The sequence below is a fragment of the Entelurus aequoreus genome, linkage group LG17 (assembly GCF_033978785.1).
Source record: "Entelurus aequoreus isolate RoL-2023_Sb linkage group LG17, RoL_Eaeq_v1.1, whole genome shotgun sequence".
Lineage (NCBI taxonomy): Eukaryota > Metazoa > Chordata > Actinopteri > Syngnathiformes > Syngnathidae > Entelurus > Entelurus aequoreus.
The window spans coordinates 37,380,022-37,402,465 of NC_084747.1; the positions used below are offsets into that span (position 1 = coordinate 37,380,022).

The following is a 22,444-nucleotide window of genomic DNA, read 5'->3' on the forward strand; positions in this document are numbered from 1 at the left end:
CAGTAGTTCGCAAATGTGTTCCTGTATAGTATTTCTCTAGCAATGGTCATGTGGTGATATAAATTATGGTATTTTGAGAGGTAATCATTGGACACAGGACATCACTGAAGGCCTAGGTGGGAAACGCACGGCTTGCCACTGGCAAAACCTCTGAATTGTACATTAAAAAGAGAAGACTGTCGTACTTTCACTGTGAAGTCAAAAAGACTTGTCACTGTGTGGTGTCTCCTGGAGAAATGTGTTTCAAACTAAATATATTTCAGGTCTGAAATACACTTTGCATTAATATGGGAAATATTTAAAGTATTCTTAGTTATCGCTCTATGAATACATAGACGTATTGCTTTTTTACCAAATACTGTACGTTATTCGTAACCCGCAGCTAGCCTAGCTTAGCTAACGCTAACATCCTACAAAGTGCTGAGTGGGAAACAGAATAAAACAGGCTTTGATTCAAACTTACCAGTGTGAAAATGCCGTGAAGGTCATTGATAAATGAATGTTAGTCATAATGTGCGTGTAGCTTCATTTAAGCTCTTTCTGTTTCCTCGATCTCAACACGCAACCCCCTCCTCCTGTTGTGACTCATGTTTACTCACACTGAACTTGAGATTTAGCAGCTGCTCTCCTCTGCACTCCATCTGCAGATGTAACCTACCAATACGTTTACACTGTGCACACACACACAGGCCTGAGAAAAAAGTGGAACAGAAGAGGAAATCTAAGCTGCGCCTGTTATCTTTCCCTTGCGCAATAAAAACCAAATAGGAGTTGACGTCTTCTTCCTCCAGGCTTCCCTTGCTGCTTTCCTCTCATTTCCTCGCCCGTCCGTGGCGGATATATTCTTATATCGCAGAAGAAATTTGTCAGAAAACCTCATCTTGATGCCTCTTTTGTGAGTGTATACAAAAGTCTTCCTGTTTACTCCTCGTGTGTTTGACCTCATTGAATTTTGCTTTATCGAATGTTAATGGAAGAAGTCAATGATTGACTGAAGAACGATAAAACTCAAACTCATCACCAAATTGAGTACTATCACTTCCTGTGTGACTCAAGCAATTGACAAAACTTCAATAGATGACAATTTCCGCCATGTATGAACTCCCCTGATCCCTAGTCCCACCCTTTCCTTCCACTGGTCTCGGTCACAGGCGTCTGAGGCATGCAGGAAGGACGCAACAAAAGACATACAGTTGTAGATAGAATTAAGCGAGGTGACCAGTGTGTATTATTTTTCTGCAATTGTTGGACGACTATTGATGACCCAACATAGCATTCAGTGACTTAGTCCAACAAGAACACTCAAGCTCTATTTCTATTTCTTCTATCTCTGCTCAATAGAGAGTGTGCTGACATCCTGCATGTGTGTATGGTATGCCAGCTGCACGGCGGCACAGAGAAACGCACTTCAGAGGGTCATAAAAACTGCCATGAAGATCACTGGCTGCTCTCTCCCCTCCGTAGATGAACTGTACAGTGCCAGGTGTCTCAAAAAGGCCGAAAACATCATAAGGGACCAACTCACCCCGGACATAAACTTTTTGAACTGCTGCCCTCGGGCGGGAGATACAGGACAATAAAATTGACAAACAGATTTAAGAACACTTTTTACCCGAGAGCAATAGTGTTGCTGAACACAAGACAAGAATGACTGTGCATGTGAGCTGTGTGCTTGGTATTTTTATGTATTTTATGTATTTTTACCTATTTATCTATGTTCTTATGTTTTTATGTGTTATTATGAATTTGCACTAAATTAGTTTTGCTTACAATTTCGTTGTACAATGTACAATGACAATAAAGATCTATACTATTCTATTCTATTCTATTCTATTAGTCAGCTTTGTGGTTGATTTAATTGTACTGCATGTTTAAAACGTTAAGTATGTTTCCACTTTGTGCAGAATAATCTTACATTTCTTACTCACACTTAATGACCTGATAATACAAGAATACAGTGAATGCTTCAATCAACCGCTGAGTCTGTGATTAGTTAACCTGACTCTCGCCAGATCCTTGTAGTTCGCTGAGCTCCACACAAGGATCTGGGAGTTCTCAATAGGAGATATACTTCAGAAGGCGGTATGTAATTGGATAAACCACTTGTCCGTTATCTTGAATGGCGTGCCACTCACATCGAAATCAACCCGTGACGCTGATGAGAGCGACGCTGGGAAATCCAAACCCGGTCGGAAGAAGAGCCAAAACATCCTTGCCACCAATAAATGCCTTTAAAACCGTTCTCTGTTCATCTTTTAAAGAATTAATATTCCATAGATTCGACAAAACAGTTGCAATAGCAGAATCAATGTCAGCACATGACGTGCCGTGATTGTTGTATGAATCAAACAGTTGCTTCGGCACTACATCACATCTATGAAATCCCGCCCGGCGAGTCTGATTGGTTCATTCTTTTTTACTATCTTGAAGGAGTTTGCAATGCCTTCGAGCCCAGACCCTTGTGTTGAGCTAAGCGAACTACAAGGGTCTGGCGAGAGTCAGGTTAATGATTAGTCGGAATGCACCAAAAATAGATTTACATCCAAATCGTGATTCTTATTCATCCCAATTCTAAACCGATTCATAATTTTCAAAAATCAATTTGAAAAAAAGAATACGTTTTTTAAAAATACATGTTTTCAAAATCTATCTCCAGGTTAGGGAAGAAACCCTGCCCCGTGTGGAGGAGTTCAAGTAGCTCAGAGTCTTGTTGGCGGGTGAGGGAAGAGTGGATCGTGAGATCGACAGGCGGATCGGTGCAGCGTCTTCAGTAATGTGGACGCTGTATCGATCCGTTGTGGTGAAGAAGGAGCTGAGCCGGAAAGCAAAGCTCTCAATTTACCGGTCGATCTACGTTCCCATCCTCACCTATGGTCATGAGCTTTGGGTTATGACCGAAAGGACAAGATCACAAGTACAAGCGGCCGAAATGAGTTTCCTCCGCCGGGTGGCGGGGCTCTACCTTAGAGATAGGGTGAGAAGCTCTGCCATCCGGGAAGAGCTCAAAGTAAAGCCGCTGCTCCTCCACATCGAGAGGTGCCAGATGAGGTGGTTTGGGCAACCCATTATCTAAATCTATAAGCTACATCTAAACCAGTGTAGGTGGCAATGGGAGCAGGTGGAAGAAGTGTCTGCCCAAGGACACAACAGCAGTGACGAGGATGGCGGAAGAGGGAATCGAACCTGGAACTCACAGTGTTTTATTTACCTTTATTCAAACAGTGAAACATAAAAAACCTTTTCCAAATCTTGAATGAGCTTGATATTGATGGGAAAGACCTGAGGATTATCAGAAATCTGTACTGGGAACAAGAAGCAGCAGTCCGAATAGATGGTGAATGTAGTAAATTCCAAGCCATTCAAAGGGGTGTTCGACAAGGTTGCGTATTATCTCCTGATCTGTTTAACATCTACAGTGAAATTATCTTACGCAACATCAATCATCAAGATGGTATAAAAATTGGAGGAATTAATGTTAACAACCTCAGATATGCAGATGACACTGTACTTGTGGCAGACTACAAGAAAATAAAACAAGTGAATCAATTCAAATTCCTCGGTGTCACAGTAAGATCTGATGGTAGGTGTGAAAAAGAGATAAACAAAACGATTGCCATGTCAAAAGACAGCTTCAACAAAATGAGTCGTATATTTAAGAATAGAAACATCTCAATTGACACCAAACTAAGAGTCCTCAAAATGTCTGTCCTACTTTACGGCCGTGAATGCTGGACTTTAAACAATCAGCAACTGAGAAAATTAGAGGCAACTGAAATGTGGTTCTTCAGAAAAATACTCCGCATATCATGAACTTAAAAGAAAAGTAATGAAGAGGTATTGGCAAATGCTAAAATAAGGATATCTCTAATTGCAACGATTGGAAATAGGCAGCTGAAATTCCTCAGACATATCATAAGAAAAGACAGCTTAGAAAAACTGCTGTTAACAGGAAAACTAGTAGGAAAGAAAGCTCCAGGTCGACAACGAACGACATATATCAACAGCCTAAGACATTTTATCGGAAATATCAATAATATAGAACTCACACATAGAGCAGACAACAGAGAAGACTGGAGAGCCCTGATCATCGATACCTGCAAACAGGCCTGATACTCTATGATGATGATGATTCAAACAGTGTTACTGTTCAAACTGTGTGGAATGTTGCAGTGGCCAAAAATATTAAATATATTTGTTAAATAAAACCTCTGCCTAGTTTTTAATGGATACTTGAGCCTACTACGCTACTGTATTTTAATGTTGTTCAATATGGTGGTACTTGGAGAGCCAAGTGTTTTCTGGGGTGGTACTTGGTAAAAAAAAAAGTTTCAGAACCACGGATCTAATATGAATTTGTTTTGCACTTGCAGAGAACTGAAGAGGCCTAAACGTCTACATTGACCATGACTAGGACACTGCTATTGCTCCTGGCTGCTCTTTGCTACTCCCTAGCGGACAATGTAAGTACTGCACTTCGTGTTTGCAAACGAAACAGAAAGTGGTGATGTGCCATACCACTAATTTTCTTTCTGAGGGATACACAGTAAAATTCAGGCTTGTATCAGTAATACCAATCAGATACCGATACTTTGTGCAAATGTATCTAATTTGTCTTGTATTCAACTTTATATGCAATGAGCTCCAAATAGCCTACAATAAAAGTATATGTACACCTGTTTTTTTTATAATAGTGAGACTAATTTTAATTGCCAGTAATTTTCTTCAATAAACAAATGGCAGACTGAATGACTGAGCACTTAACGTACTTAGGACCCAAAAGATGATGACCTGGGCAGGGCGAAGCCAGAGGAACCTCTGGATGAGGCACGCAGCGGTCCTGACGTGCAAACAGGGCCGGCCCGTGGCATAGGCCGTATAGGCAAATGCTAAGGGCGCCGTCCACCAGGGGGCGCCACGCCAATGTTGGAGAAAAAACAAAAAAACAAAAAAAAAGTTGGTACTATTATTTCTAAATACAAAAAATAATCCCACGCTAATTAAAATGCAAAGTAAAGCCTATTTAATAGAAATATTATTTGTTACAACATTACTTTTCCACCCCTTTATGTATTAGGTATAGTTGTAAGCCTAGTTGTTAAAGTGCACATCATTAATGTTAATTAAGCAATATCACATGAGAGGGAATGCTGTTTTTTTATTTGAACACTGCTGTGATTCGGTTAAAGATAATCATAACATAACATTTTCATATAATATGTTAATTTGCTTTCTTTAAGTAAAAAAAAAGGTCAAAGACAAAGCTATTCAGTTTCTTGTGAGTATATACACTTCACTGCCGATGTGGGGGTGGCGCCACCTAAAATCTTGCCTAGGGCGCCAGATTGGTTAGGGCCAGGCCTGCGTGCAAATCGGTCGTACGACCTGGGTATGGGGGCGAAAGACTAATATTCTAGACCAGGGGTGTCAAACGTGCGGCCCGAGGGCCGGATCAGGCCCACGAACAGGTTTTATCCGGCCCGCGGGAGGAGTTTGCTAAGTATAAAAAATAACCTGACATTTTTGAATGAAAGAAACTGCTGTACTAAATGTGTCCACTGGATGTCGCAATAGCAATTATTTGTATCTTTGTAGATGATGCTATATCTGTACAAAATAAACCACATGATGTTAGTACATCAGTCGAGGAAAATGATCCAACTACACAAATAACATAGGGTAATTAGATTTTGATATTATGTTTTTATCTTGATAGATTGAAAATTGACACCAATGAGTTGACTGACATAATTTATTCAGAAACTATAAATAACGACAAATAAAGTATGTATACTATTAACCGCAACAGGTAATTGTAAAAAAAACAACAACAACAACATTATGATTTGTACAATTGTAGAATGTGCTTGTTCTATTTTTTAAACAAAGAAAACAATCTGAAGTTGTCTTTATTTTTAAGTTATCGTGCCGTAATTTTACCTGTCCGGCCCACTGGGAGTAGATTTTTCTCCTTGTGGCCCCCGATCTAAAATGAGTTTGACACCCCTGTTCTAGACTAAAAGGCGGACGAAAACATACTTCCCACCAATCGTGTTTTATTTAGACAAGATCTCAATGATTTAGTTCAGGGGTGTCCAAACTTTTTCCACCAAGGACCGCATACTATATTTATTGGTAAAAAAAAACAAAAAAGTAAACAGACATATACTATATATTTAAAAGCAATAATTTGTGTCTGTTTTGTTTTTTTGGGTGACAAAGTGTATCATTTTTCAAAATGTCATCTTTTCACGTCTTTTTTCTGAAATTCTTACTGTTGTTTTTTCTTTTTTTTTAACAAAAAAACCCGAGCTGCGGGCCGCAAATGGCCCCCAGGCCGTACTTTGGACACTTCACCTCCTTTACATTGAGTTCCTGTCATTGATATGCATTAGCTCAAAGTATTAAAAGTATCGATATTTTGATTTGACAATATCAATATTAGAGCATTCAAATCTGGTATCGGCGGTATATATATATATATATATATATATATATATATCTATATATATATATATATATATATATATATATATATATATATATATATATATATATATATATATATATATATATATATATATATATATATATATATATATATATATATATATATATATATATATATATATATATATATATATATATATATATATATATATAAATAAATATATATATATATATATATATTTCTTTATTTTTTTAATTAATCAATCCAACAAAATAATTCCACAATGATACAATTCGAATTCCAAAACCAAACCCAGCCCAGCAACATTCAGAATAGCAATCAACGGAGCAATTAAGAGGACACACAAACATGACACAAAACAATCCAAAAGTAGTCAAACAAAAAATGAATAATATCAACAACAGTATCAATATTAATAAGAATTACAACATAGCAGTGATTAGAAATCTGGAGATAAATAAAACATTACAGCATAGAGTATAGGCTACATGTGCAGACTTAGGCAACAGCAAGGCTTGAAAAAAAATCTGGAGATAAAGATGTGTGTATCACAATCCTAGTGTGTGTGTAAAGTGTGAAAATGGGTGTATCACAATCGTTATCTGTGTGCAAGATGTGAAGACGTGTGTATCACAATCCTTATATGTGTGCAAGATGGGAAGGTGTGTGTAAAGCATTGTGTGTAATTTTTCGCAAAAATTGAAGCAGAGTCTACGCCTAATGTTAAGCAAATCTGCACAGTGGTTTTGTTTACTGTGTGTAGACTTTGTTAACTGTGTGAAAATTTTAAATTTAATGTGTAAGCAATTGGAAAAAAAACTGTAATTAAATGGCGGCTCATTAAAGGAAATAACCAATTATTTAACCAAAATTACCCAGGAAGGTCAACAAAAATTTTATTTTGTGTTTTTTAGGTGGAGCTGTTCCGTTCAAAGAGAGGAACTCGTTTCTATCGAGGTGAGCCTAAGGGGCAGCCAGCCAGACGAACACGGTTCATTGTTCATGTCCAGAAGCCTTCACCTTCCTTTGAAACATCCTGTGAGCCCCACCATTCTTTTTGTTTGTCTTTCCCTTGCAATAACACCATCATTACCAAACCTCACATTCCTTTGTTGCTCTCCATGTAACATTTCCTACTGTTGAATTGTTCTGTCCTCCATGTTGACTGGTTCATTGTGTGTGTGTCTTCTCAGTACGTTGTGCGGATAGTGAGACCTCAGCCGTGCATAGTTTTGGGGACACTTGGCTGCGATGGAGGGGACAGCGTGTGGAGTATTGCCATTGTGCTTTAAGAGGACGAGAACATTGTCACATTGTGCCCGTCATCAGTGAGTGCGACATACACACTAAAAAAATGCTGGGTTATTTTGATAACCCAATTTATGAGTTGCTTGTGTTGAGTTACATTTTTTAGTCATTTTTATGAAGAGCAATCCATTTTTTGGGTTATAAGGATATTATTTTAACTCAATTTCTGGGTGTTCAAAATTATGAAACATTTCTGGGTTGTTTTTCAATGACTAACGCATTTTTGGGTAAAATGTTATGTGTACAGGAGGAGGAGACGGCACAGACAGGAGGGATATCGTTTAGCTCTATTTATATATATATATATATATATATATATATATATATATATATATATATATATATATATATATATACACTACCGTTCAAAAGTTTGGGGTCACATTGAAATGTCCTTATTTTTGAAGGAAAAGCACTGTACTTTTCAATGAAGATAACTTTAAACTAGTCTTAACTTTAAAGAAATACACTCTATACATTGCTAATGTGGTAAATGACTATTCTAGCTGCAAATGTCTGGTTTTTGGTGCAATATCTACATAGGTGTATAGAGGCCCATTTCCAGCAACTATCACTCCAGTGTTCTAATGGTACAATGTGTTTGCTCATTGGCTCAGAAGGCTAATTGATGATTAGAAAACCCTTGTGCAATCATGTTCACACATCTGTAAACAGTTTAGCTCGTTACAGAAGCTACAAAACTGACCTTCCTTTGAGCAGATTGAGTTTCTGGAGCATCACATTTGTGGGGTCAATTAAACGCTCAAAATGGCCAGAAAAAGAGAACTTTCATCTGAAACTCGACAGTCTATTCTTGTTCTTAGAAATGAAGGCTATTCCACAAAATTGTTTGGGTGACCCCAAACTTTTGAACGGTAGTGTATATATATATATATACATATATATATATATATATATATACATAATATATATAAATAAGAAAATAATAATGTTAATAAACAAGAGAATGGAGTGTGACTAATCCAAAAGTGTATGTGGTGTGTGACTATGTGTAGAGATTAGCTGTAGTGTGTTACCGGTAGTGTTGAACGAGAGGCGCGGAAGTCCAATAGGGGCGAGACAGGCTCGTAGGTCCGTGAGCACAGGCAGGGAGTCGGGGCAATAGCGAGACGTCAAAAGTCCATGTGCAGGCGGAAGGTCGAGATCCAAGATGCAGCCAGGGAACCACAGGGAAGGCGGGGAGACGAGACACACACCTCGTGACATGGGAACATGTAAACCACAAAAATATTTAATTTTGCTCCTCAGCTGATTATTTGTGTCGCAACACAATGTAGGGAAGACCGAGGTTGGTTGTCACATATTGTCACCAGATGGTGCTGTTTCTTAAAATGTGGTAAGAAAATTATTGGAATTAAGATTTGAGCTCACCTATTACTAGTCTTCTTTAAAGTAAGTAAGAATATGTACGACTGAATTTGAGGTGAAAGGGATTATATTGTTTTTCATGTCAAATTATAAATATTTAGCTTGTCAGTATTTGTCTTCTAAGTTTTTATGCAATGGGTTTATTACGAAACAATTGTTACCTTCAAAAAGTGTAAAAGGGAAGGGAAAGTCTATAATATATATCTATTTCTGCCTCCTTACCTTAAAAAGAGTTGTCCCATTAATTTAACACTGTGACAACTAACCACACAGTGTGTGACAACCACCCAGTGATGTGGTTGGTGTCTTTGATGGATTATTTTTTATTTGTTACGATGAGTTTGCAAATAAGAAAGATATACCATATTTTTCCGACTATAAAGTGCACTTAAAATCTTTACATTTTCTAAAAAATCGACAGTGCACTTTAATACCTGGTGCATCTAATGTACAGTATGTATTAATTGTGGCTGTGCTTACTGACCTCATGGCAATTTTATTTGGTACATGGTGTAATGATAAGTGTTACTAGTCACACATAAGAGATACGTGTGGACTGCAGGTTGACGCCTGTTCAATAAATAACGCAAGCTAGACCAAATCTTTGATGTTTCATTGAGAATATAGAACATTACACGCGGCGCTCAAAAATCTGTCAAAATGTTTAAGTAAGACTTTGGTAAGCTACGAAGCCACACGGCTTGATGGATTTCCACAGCATTACGGCTAGTGTAGTCAGACGTACTGTGCTTCAGCATACGGGTGTTGTTATGGTGTGAATATAAGGAATATAATGGCACCTATTGGAGACATATTTTTTGGCATTTTGTTTCACCCTATTATGCAAAACCAACTTTTCTCACCTATTAGTTGTTGCGATCTGTAGTCCGCGCCATAGTCAACAAGCTCATTCTGTTACTCTATCCTCTTGTTTTTGCTTTTTCTAATACAAAATAACATATAGTTTGATCTTAATGTGTCAGTACACTCGCTATGGAAGTGCTAAAAATTACAACAAAGGTCACAGGAAGAAGACACTGTCGAAATGGAGCCACGTAAATAAGACCCTGAAAGAAAGCGGCTTAAAACGGTCTAAAACATAATCTGTGAAACATTTTGATCACAGAACCACTATTACATACTATGTAGACCACAAGGAAGTGTTTTAAATGTAGAAAAAAAACATAATATATCCCTCTGATGCGCTTAATAATCCTGAATAGACCCGTTCATCGACAGTGCGCCTTATCATCCAACTCGCCATATGGTCCGAAAAATACAATCAGAATCACAATCAGAAATACTTTATTAATCCCCGAGGGGAAATTAACATTTTCAGCACAATCCCATTCAAGAGCAGACAAACATTACAGGGAGACAGAACAGGATCGCTGACGGGTCTGCCAACTTCCAGCGCCCCTTACAAAAAAGGTGAGAAACAGGTAAACGCTGGGGTGGGGGGAGCAGACCCAACAAAGCAACCAAGAGAGCCGACCCCACTCTCGGCCGCCCACTAACTCTCGGCCAGTGTCCAGTCTGCATGGATGATCGAGGATGCGTCTAAGGAGAACGAGGTGTCCGATACCTGGTCATACATTTCAAGTCAAAACTTTAGGCTTCAGTTTAATGTAGAAATTACTGCTGAAAGATGTTTTGGTGACGAGCAGCTCATAATAGAGTAAAAAGAGTGACAGCCAACCCAGTTCTTCCCTACGTCTTCACACAGACATGATGTATCAGTTGAGCTGACCTGGTGAATGCTTGGTCTGGTTACTCATTTGTCTGTTTGTCTTTTGTTGTCGTCTTTCACCGTAATTTCTCCTCAACTCTCACCGATCACTTTATTTTTTTTGCCAGCCGGCCTCACTACTGCACTGCCAGCTTTCTTAGACATAGTTTAGTCTGAGATCGTTTGCCCCCCCACCCCCCTATTGACAAATTTAGTGACTTATGGTTGCCCCTCCCTTAGACAAACTGTAACCACATTTCAGCCAGCCAAGTTGTGAGCTCAGGCTGCAGGCGTTCAGTCCACTGCTGGTACTATCTCTAAAAAAAGAAATAATAGACTGGACTGGCAACTGCTGCATAAAAACACTTTTACTTAAGTGATGAGAGACTGAGCATTACTAGGTCAAATTTGATATAAGGGTAAGCTCTGCCCAACACTTGAGATTTCATGTCTACTTTGTCATATTAATTGACCTGGAGAGATACAACCGTGATACAGAGACCTGTTGGGAGGGGGAAAAAGTGTCCTAAAAATTGTAGCACGGTAGTTAGCAAACAACACAAGAGACAATAGGATGCTAATTTAAAAATAGTGGTGATCAATGACGAAGAGTCATCAAACAACTGTGCAGCAGCCTAGAAATATATGAATATCCTTTTTTATTCTAATATACCAGTTGCTATTTCACTGATATTAAAAACAAATACAGATTGTTTTCCCCGCCGTAAACATGTCTTTACAAAGAGGTGTCGTCCTATATTTAGGTTCATCTTATATTGATGTCAATACGGGGCAGAGCCGTGTATAGAGAGAGTATGCCCAACTCAGAGTTGGTACCCAACATGTAGTGAGGGGCTTTTGACCAATCAGAGAGAGTATGGCCAGCGGATCTCCTAAATAACTGGTCAAAAGCCCTTCACATGACTACAGGGCGCCATGTTAGTGACCAACTCTGAAACCGAGTTGGCCATACTCTCTCGATACGGTGTATCTTATAGCCCCCCGTATCTTATGGACTGGTAGCACTCCCTGGGTCTTTACCAGTTCTGCAGTAAACATGTTTGACCCTTTCTTGCCACTGTATTTACTATCTATATATATATATATATATATATATATATATATATATATATATATATATATATATATATATATATATATATATATATATATATATATATATATACACTACCGTTCAAAAGTTTGGGGTCACATTGAAATGTCCTTATTTTTGAAGGAAAAGCACTTTACTTTTCAATGAAGATAACTTTAAACTAGTCTTAAATTTAAAGAAATACACTCTATACATTGCTAATGTGGTAAATGACTATTCTAGCTGCAAATGTCTGGGTTTTGGTGCAATATCTACATAGGTGTATAGAGGCCAATTTCCAGCAACTATCACTCCAGTGTTCTAATGGTACAATGTGTTTGCTCATTGGCTCCGAAGGCTAATTGATGATTAGAAAACCCTTGTGCAATCATGTTCACACATCTGAAAACAGTTTAGCTCGTTACAGAAGCTACAAAACTGACCTTCCTTTGAGCAGATTGAGTTTCTGGAGCATCACATTTGTGGGGTCAATTAAACGCTCAAAATGGCCAGAAAAAGAGAACTTTCCTCTGAAACTCGACAGTCTATTCTTGTTCTTAGAAATGAAGGCTATTCCACAAAATTGTTTGGGTGACCCCAAACTTTTGAACGGTAGTGTATATGTATATATATATATGTGTGTGTGTGTATATACATATATGTGTGTATGTATGTAAATATATGTGTTGTATATATATATTTATAAATATGTATGTATGTACATATGTACATACATATATACATGTACATATACATACATATGTATGTATGTATATACAGTATGTACATATACACACACACACACACACACACACACACACACACACATAGCACCCCCCGCAACCCCGAAAGGGACAAGCGGTAGAAAATTGATAGATGGATGAATATATATACAGTATATATATATAGTATATATATATATTCTTTCTGTCTCTTCAGACTGCTACGTGTCTCATTGCTACAATGGAGGGACGTGCAAGGAGGCAGTGTATTCGTCCGACTACATTTGTCAGTGCCCACCAGGCTTCAGTGGCACTCAGTGTGAGATCAGTAAGTACATGTGTTCATACATTGTTTTTAATTCAACTTTTATTGGGCTTCTCCCACATTAAACCCATCCAGGCATGCCTTGATGGACCTTGATGTGTCATGCTGGAACAGAAAAGGGTCTTCCCCAAACTTTACCAACAAAGTTGTCCTGAGGGGTCGAAGACACTTTGACATATGAAGGTGTTTATTTCTGAAGAGTGCCTTTCAAGACTGTGAGACACCACACCCTCTTCGTTGACATAAACACAAACGTTAGCCAGTCCCAGCCAGCCAGTGATGGCCTTTCTGGAGACCAGACTCAATAAATCTGTATCATTACATCAATTAGACAAATACAATAATGCAGCTGAGATAGGCTCCAGCACCCCCCGCGACCTCAAAAGGGACAAGCGGTAGAAAATGGATGGATGGATGGACAATATACACTATATTGCCAAAAGTATTTGGCCACCCATCCAAATGATCAGAATCAGGTGTCCTAATCACTTCGCCCTGTGTATAAAATCAAGCACTTAGACATGGGGACTGTTTCTACAAACATTTTTGAAAGAATGGGCCGCACTTAGAAGCTCAGTGATTTCCAGCGTGGAACTGTCATAGGATGCCACCTGTGCAACAAATCCAGTCATGAAATGTCCTCGCTCCTAAATATTCCAAAATCAAAATGGAAGACTTTGGGAACAACAGCAACTCAGCCACGACGTGGTAGGCCACGTAAACTGACAGAGAGGGGTCAGCGGATGCTGAAGCGCATAGTGCAAAAACTTTCTGCCCAGTCAGTTGCTACAGAGCTCCAAACTTCATGTGACTTTCCAATTAGCCCACATACAGTACGCACAGAGCTTCATGGAATGGGTTTCCATGGCCGAACAGCTGTATCTAAGCCATACATCACCAAGTCCAATGCAAAGCGTGGGATGCAGTGGTGTAAAGCATGTCGCCATTGGACTCTAGAGCAGTGGAGATTCCTTCTCTGGAGTGATGAATCACGCTTTTCCATCTGGCAATCTGATGGACGAGTCTGGGTTTGGAGGTTGCAAGGAGAACGGTACATTTTGGACTGCATTGTGCCGAGTGTGAAATTTGGGACGGCGTGGCGAAGTTGGTAGAGTGGCCGTGCCAGCAATCGGAAGGTTGCTGGGTACTGGGGTTCAATCCCCACCTTCTACCATCCTAGTCACGTCCGTTGTGTCCTTGGGCAAGACACTTCACCCTTGCTCCTGATGGCTGCTGGTTAGCGCCTTGCATGGCAGCTCCCGCCATCAGTGTGTGAATGTGTGTGTGAATGGGTGAATGTGGAAATACTGTCAAAGCGCTTTGAGTACCTTGAAGGTAGAAAAGCGCTATACAAGTATAGCGCTTTGTGCAGGACTCCCTTGAAAAAGAGATTCTTAATCTCAATGGGACTCTCCTGGGTAAATGAAGGTTAAAAATAAATACATCTAAAAAAAAAAATGTTGCGCCCCCTATGGGTTGCTGTCATAATAACCCATTTATCATTATTATTTATAACGGTATATTTTGAGCTGCATTGTGCCGAGAAATTTGGTGGGAGAGGAACTATGGTGTGGGGTTGTTTTTCAGGAGTTGGGCTTGGCCCCTTAGTTCCAGTGAAAGGACCTAAACCCGATAGAACACCTTTGGGATGAATTAGCACAAAGACTGAGAGCCAGGCCTTCTCGACCAACATTAATGTGTGACCTCACCAATGCGCTATTGGAAGAATGGTCGAAAATTCCTATAAACACACAACCTGTGGACAGCCTTCCCAGAAGAGTTGAAGCTGCAATAGCTGCAAAAGGTGGACAACATCATAATAAACCCTATAGGTTAGGAATGGGATGGCACTTCAAGTTCGCATGTGAGTCAAGACAGGTGGCCAAATACTTTTGGCAATATAGTATATGTATTGCAAAAAATGACTCCAGTTGTGCATTTAATACCTTAAATAACAACAAAAACTTCAAATTCTGTTTGAACTTGAAACACAAACATGCCCAATCCAAAACTTTTGACGTGCTAAGGAAGTTATGCCGGAGTGATAACATTGTCAAATACTGTGAAGAAGTGTTCTGAAACAGGAAACAGGAAGATTATTCAATTCAATTCATTAGACAAACAGATTTTTAGTGCCATGCAAAATAAATCACCAAGCTATTATTTCTCTTATCTTGTCTTTTCAACAGACAACAGAGAGAAATGTGTTGCTGGACGAGGGGACGCGTACCGCGGCACATGGACTATCAGCAAGTCCGGAGCAGAGTGCATCAACTGGAACGCCACATCCCTGAGAGGGAAGAGGTTCACTGCCAGGAAAGTGGACGCCAGCAGTCTTGGATTGGGCAATCACAACTACTGCAGGTTTGTGAGCAGCGCTGATGAAGTGCAGATAAATTGTGTCAGGGGAAACAAAGCAGGATCTTAATGTTGCCTTTTGTTTCCATGCAATTTAAATTTGTTAGGTAAACACTGCAACTTCTTTGTTCAACTAACAATTCAGTTTCAACTTACTGCCTGACATAATAAATTAAGTGCATCTATTTAGTTTTTGTGCATCCCAAGAAAGACCATGTTTTATTAGATCAGTTACATCCAACAAGGAGGTCATTTTTCATTGCCTGGTTGTTGTTGTTGTTTTTAATTTAGGAGGCTATTGCAAAAAAAGACTTTACAAATATTTCAAAAACTTATGAAAATGAGGTTTTGGTCAAGAAAGGACTGTTTACATTTTTACATGGGGGCAAATACAGGTGTGAATACTAAAAGAACGTTAATACCAAAATTCATATGCCTGACGTATGCATGGGGGGGATCTATATACTGTATATGCACACACACACACACACACACACATTGACATTTTTACATCCATCCATCCATCCATCCATCCATTTTCTACCGCTTGTCCCTTTCGGGTTCGCGGGGGGTGCTGGAGCCTATCTCAGCTGCATTCGGGCGGAAAGCGGGGTACACCCTGGACAAGTCGCCATCTCATCACACACACACACACACACACATTTTTACAAGATATACATATATACAGTAAAACATACATACATTTTACTAGATGTCTCTGTGTGTGTGTGTGTGTGTGTGTGTGTGTGTGTGTGTGTGTGTGTGTGTGTGTGTGTGTGTGTGTGTGTGTGTGTGTGTGTGTGTGTGTGTGTGTGTGTGTGTGTGTGTGTGTGTGTGCATGCGCGCATGTGTGTGTATAGCATATATAAATAGAAAAATATAAATAAACAAATAGGATTCAAATAAAAAAAATCAAAGATCAATTTGCATGAAAATAAAATGGGTTATGGGTTATACTTGTATAGCGCTTTTCTACCTTCAAGGTACTCAAAGCGCTTTGACAGTATTCCCACATTCACCCATTCACACACACATTCACACACTGATGGCGGGAGCTGCCATGCAAGGCGCTAACCAGCAGCCATCAGGAGCAAGGGTGAAGTGTCTTGCCCAAGGACAGAAAAAAATATTTTGATTTTGTCATCTTTAAATATATTTATTAATAAACTACACAAAACACATATGGTAAATATTTTCCATGTAATTCATGTCAATTGAGCTATTGTTTTAATAGAAACTGTAGCTGGATACTATCCATTTTTATCATGCTAAATAGTTCTCCTTTCAGTTCCGGTCACTACAATTGTTTAAAAGGCCATAAAACAGGGCTATTTAACTGGCGGCCGAGGGGGAAAATCCGCCCTGTCATACAAGAATAACTCAAAGCTTATCTTTTTTGTCAGGAACCCTGACAACGACAGCGCTCCTTGGTGTTACACGTATAAAGGCACTCAAATTGCCTGGGAGTTCTGTTCTGTGCCCAAATGTCCAGAAGGTAAAACTTCACACCCTAGCTGACTGAAATTGTAATGACCAGATATTTTGGGGCAAAAAATAGGAAGACAATTGTTTTTAACCTTCTCTGTGTGATCTGGATCAGATAAGTACGAAGAATGCAAGAGGGGCATCGGTCTGACCTACAGGGGCACGGCATCCGTCACTAAAAGTGGCGCCCACTGTCTCTCATGGGACTCTCCGGCTATCATGCACAAGTACAACAATGCATGGAGGTCTGATGCTCTCGAAGTGGGGCTTGGTAGCCACAGCTACTGCAGGTATGAACACAGGATGCACCCAATGAAAGAAAATCATATATGAAACGCGAGACATCTCCTAATTGCAACAACTTTTTCCAAACAGGAATCCTGATGGTGATGAAGGTCCGTGGTGTCACACCTACAAGAACATGCAGCTGACCTGGGAGCTCTGTGATGTACCCAAATGCAGTGAGTTGACCTTGTTGACCGTGCTCTAATTTTACATATGTGTAACAGTTCCCTGGATCTTATCAGAATCAGAATCATAAGAATTTTTATTGCCATTGTTTGAGAACGGGTTCACAAACTAGGAATTTTACTTGGCGCAATCGTGCAACATAAAACACATATAACACAGAATAGAATAACATGAGCTGTAACTGAGCTATCAGATCTTGTTATTGTTCATGTGCCTGATGGCCGAGGGGAAAAAACTGTTCAGGTGGCAGGAGGTGTGGGTCTGGATGGACCGTAGTCTCTTACCTGTAGAGCTTCCCCCTACAAGCTTCACTTGTAGGGGAGAAAATACAAAGATATTCAGTTCTGTGAAATCCATCCATCCATCCATGTTCTACCGCTTGTCCCTTTCGAGGTTGCGGGGGGTGCTGGAGCCTATCTCAGCTGCATTTGGGCAGAAGGCGGAGTATACCTTGGACAAGTCGCAGTTCTGTGAAATTTAAAATATAATCATGATCACATCAAGAGCATATATTGTTTTATTATGCCACTGTTTGACTCCTCTAAATAGTTATGATTAGTAAGTATAAAATAACTCCCACCCAAAAAATGTCATCTCTAGTTGCGACACGATATATTCAAAATACTCTGGAAAATAAATATGTGCAACTTCACAGGAAATAACAGCAAAATTATTCAACAAAAGAGTAATGTTATTTGTTTGCATTTATAGAAATGTATAGAATACCGTAAATGTTTAAAGTAACACTTCTATTCAATTAGGTGTGGAGTCTCTAATAGTCGCCAGGTGCGTGGTCTCTAATTAGTGCTGGTGTCCTCTCCAGCCGCGCACTCTTATCAAGTTGCGTTATCTAGTGCTATTGCGCATGCGTGTAACAAGGAAACCTGTTTTAACCACTGAGGTGTGCATTCTTTTTTTGAAAGTATCATGAGTAGAACCCTTAGTCCCTTTAGGGACAACCTTTAGTCTGATTTGGCCATGGAATGACATCAGACCAAGCCCCCTGAGAGAGACTTTCACAATTTTGCAGCAAATTAAAAACACGAGAGTGCTCCTGTGGTGTCGAGGAACCTACACGAACCTACAGTGTAAAAACATTGGCAGATCTTTGCATTGACATTTTAACATTGTGAAGGCCAGCAGCCACAGCAGGGGCGGTGTAGCTCGGTTAGTAGAGTGGCCGTGCCAGCAACTTGAGGATTCCGGGTTCGATCCCCGCTTCCGCCATCCTAGTCACTGCCGTTGTGTCCTTGGGCAAGACACTTTACCCACCGGCTCCCAGTGCCACCCACACTGGTTTAAATGTAACTTAGATATTGGGATTCACTATGTAAAAGCGCTTTGAGTCACTAGAGAAAAAGCGCTATAGAAATATAATTCACTTCAGTGTATTTTGCATAAAACGGCCAATTCTTTAAAATTCGTAACTCTGACAAAAGCATAGACCAAAAACAAACATCACCTACAGAGGATGCTGATTTTCAAAATTCAGTAAGCATAATATTGAATGCATTCATCGTTCCCTCTGTCCTGACTAGTCTCCCATGTTCCTGACACTGAGAAACGACCCCACAGCATGATGCTGCCACCACAATGCTTCACTGTAGGGATGATATTGGACTGGCGATGAGCGCTGCCTGGTTTCCTCTGAACATGACACTTAGCATTCACGCCAAAGGGTTCAATCTTTGTCTCATCAGATCAGAATTATTTTTTTTATCATGGTCTGGGAGTCTTTCAGGTGCATCTTGGCAAACTTTTACAAAGGAATGGCTTCCGTCTGGCCACTCTACCATACAGGGTTAATTGTTCAATAACTGCAGAGATGGTTTTCCTTCTGGAAGGTTCTCCTCTCTCCACAGAGGAATGCTGTAGCTCTGACAGAGTGACAATAGGGTCCTTGGTTATTTCCCTGATTAAGGCCCTTCCCCCCCGGATTGCTAAATTTAGATGCTCTCTCAGAAGAGTCCGGGTGGTTCCAATCTTCTTCCATTTACGGATGATAGAGGCCACTGTGCTCATTGGGAACTTCAAGGCAGCAGATATTTTTCTGTACCCTTCCCCAGATTTGTGCCTCGAGACGATCCTGTCTCGGAGGTCTACAGACAATTATTTCGACTTCACAGGTGGACTCCAATAAAGCTATAGCAAACGTCTCAAGGATGATCAGTTGAAACAGGATGCACCTGAGCTCACGTTTAAGCTTCATGGCAAAAGCTGTGAATACTTATGTACATGTGATTTCTTAGTTTTTACTTTTGATAAATATGCCAAAAATTGTAAAAAACAAAAAAAACAGCGTTTTTCACGTTGTCATTATGGGGTATTGTGTGTAGAATTTTGAGGACAAATATGAATATATTCAATTTTGGAATAAGGTTGTAACATAACATTTGGAAAAAGTGGAGAGTATATAGTGTTAAATCAGCACACAATGGGAGACTGTCAATTAAAAGAAATACATCTAGAAATGTTGTTCTTGCTTTATGAGAATAGACTTGCTATGGGATGCATAATTAGAAACCTGCTCTAATAATAACAACTGCTGCGACTATAGGAAACTTATTGATGGTCGTGAGTTCAAACCCCGGCCGAGTCATACCAAAGACTATAAAAATGGGACCCATTACCTCCCTGCTTGGCACTCAGCATCAAGGCTTGGAATTGGGGGTTAAATCACCAAAAATGATTCCCGGGCGCGGCCACCGCTGCTGCTCACTGCTCCCCTCACCTCCCAGGGGGTGATCAAGGGTGATGGGTCAAATGCAGAGAATAATTTCGCCCCACCTAGTCTGTGTGTGACAATCATGGGTACTTTAACTTAACTTAACTTGTATTTACTCCACAAGATGGGAGTGACTGCATTATAGTATCTTAAGTGGTCAGCATCTAGCACAGGGGTCACCAACGCGGTGCCCGCGGGCACCAGGTAGCCCGTAAGGACCAGATGAGTAGCCCGCTGGCCTGTTCTAAAAATAGCTCAAATAGCAGCACTTACCAGTAAGCTGCCTCTATTTTTTAAATGTTATTTATTTACTAGCAAGCTGGTCTCGCTTTGCTCAACATTTTTAATTCTAAGAGAGACAAAACTCAAATAGAATTTGGAAATCCAAGAAAATATTTGAAAGACTTGGTCTTCACTAACTGACAAAGAAACAGATAACAGATTTGGTGTCCAGTTCAAAGTGTGACATGATTTATTTAAACATTTGAGAGTTGACTTTTGTATTTTACATGAGTTATTATTTGTACAAACATGGTGCAAAATAATTCATGATTTGTTAAAAAATGTTAGTGGCTAGTTAGTTAAAATGGGATATTGTGATTTCACAAGACTGTCTTAGAAGTGATCATTTGAAAATGTTCAATTTGAAAAATGTGCACTTAGAGAAAATATAAAAATAAAGTGTTGCATATTGATATTTATCTGTTTCTATATATATTTATTGTGAGAAATCATTAAGATGATCAGTGTTTCCACAAATATAAATATCATTAATTATTAATAATAACAGAGTTAAAGGTAAATTGAGCAAATTGGCTATTTCTGGCAATTTATTTAAGTGTGTATCAAACTGGTAGCCCTTCGCATTAATCAGTAGCCAAGAAGTAGCTCTTGGTTTCAAAAAGGTTGGTGACCCCTGATCTAGCTGCTTTATCTGCCTCATGCGTATGAAATTCATGTGTTTTTACACTTGTCGAATGATATTAATGTTGACTGAGCAGTTTGCTCCTTGACAAAATTACAACACTGGTTCTGGTATTGTCAAAGGAGCTCAACAAATGTATGATTTTTGATTCTTGAGTCAATGAGTTTAACCATGCTGTTCTTTCAGTGAGGCGTCCACCCACCATCAACCCTCTGGGCCCTCGAGGCCCCACAACCAACAATGACAACAGAGGTATGACATCATCATGACATCATGAAGCATCATCTCACAATATGTTTACAATCTCCTCATAGCAACGTGCGGCCAGCGGTTAGACAACCCCCTCACCCAGCCTGCCTTCCGCATGTTCGGGGGCAAACAGAGCGACATCACGGAGCAGCCCTGGCAGGTCGCCATTAATGTTTACCAGCCTCGCCTGCGCCAGCACTTCCACAGGTGCGGTGGGGTTCTAATCGATTCTTGCTGGGTCCTGTCGGCTGCACACTGCTTCGAAGCCTCGTAAGAATCATCTCAGATGCATACCGACATATGAGCCATTCAAACATGGCGACCAAACAGCACATTAAAGTCACATGATTTGTGTTGTCTTTCAGGGATAAACCCTCAAAGTTAGAGGTGATTCTGGGCAGAACGTTCCGCAAACAGAATTCCAGCAGTGAGCAGATTTTTAAAGTTGAAAAGTACTGGATCCATGAGAAATTTGACAATGAGACGTTTGATAACGACATAGGTGAGTGCCTTTTGCCTTATTGTAGGAAAGTTGGCATTCTTTACGGACCTCTTTCCTTTTTATGCATGTTTGTCATCAGTTTGGCGTCCATGCATGACTGAATTGTAAACAAAATATATGTTAGTCACCATTTAGGATTACCTTACATGCATATGTACTAGATTCATTGGTTTGGTAGTTTAGAGCTAATTTAGGGTCCAAAGTTGTGTACCTTTTGAAACAGAAAATACATGTTTGATGTTGAATGTTGAAAAACAAGTGTATTTAAAACACAAATAAGTGCACACAATTTTTACTTGTTGAATATAATTAGGATTCACTCTGACAATTCTTTTTTCAATTTATTTCATATATGCCCTTCTCAGTTGATGGCATTCAAAATTCAGGAAAAATTGCAACCAAAAAAAAACCTACTTTAACTGGGAAAAAAAATGGTTCTGAAAAAAAAACAGATACTCAAATATTGAGACAAATAGGAGTGAAAATGTTGAATAAATAATTTATTCAAAATAATTACCAGAGTAAATCATAATCATCTTCAACCCGAAAACAAAATGTGTTCAGTTTTATTTTCAATACACTGATGTATTTTTCAAAATTCAAAATCAAAACTTTTTTTTTTTTCAGTTTCAAAGTTTATTGTTTCAAGTACAAAACTTTTGCCTGTAAATTAAGACCCCTAAAGGAGATTTTA

General features: G+C 39.4%; 1 protein-coding gene across 2 annotated transcripts in view; it reads left to right on the forward strand.

Annotated features, from left to right (window-relative positions):
• Positions 1-22,444, forward strand: part of plat (plasminogen activator, tissue) — a 41,614-nt gene that overhangs the window by 13,861 nt on the left and 5,309 nt on the right. The window contains exons 2-12 of one of the 2 annotated variants that reach the window (XM_062025639.1): positions 4,371-4,460; positions 7,384-7,507; positions 7,663-7,797; positions 12,928-13,038; positions 15,225-15,399; positions 16,797-16,888; positions 16,994-17,168; positions 17,254-17,339; positions 21,186-21,251; positions 21,314-21,518; positions 21,614-21,750. In XM_062025639.1, the coding sequence (XP_061881623.1) occupies positions 4,404-4,460; positions 7,384-7,507; positions 7,663-7,797; positions 12,928-13,038; positions 15,225-15,399; positions 16,797-16,888; positions 16,994-17,168; positions 17,254-17,339; positions 21,186-21,251; positions 21,314-21,518; positions 21,614-21,750 (1,363 nt within the window). In that variant the 5' untranslated portion in view covers positions 4,371-4,403. The remainder of the gene's footprint in view (positions 1-4,370; positions 4,461-7,383; positions 7,508-7,662; positions 7,798-12,927; positions 13,039-15,224; positions 15,400-16,796; positions 16,889-16,993; positions 17,169-17,253; positions 17,340-21,185; positions 21,252-21,313; positions 21,519-21,613; positions 21,751-22,444) is intronic. The other variant, XM_062025640.1, reaches the window with a different exon arrangement.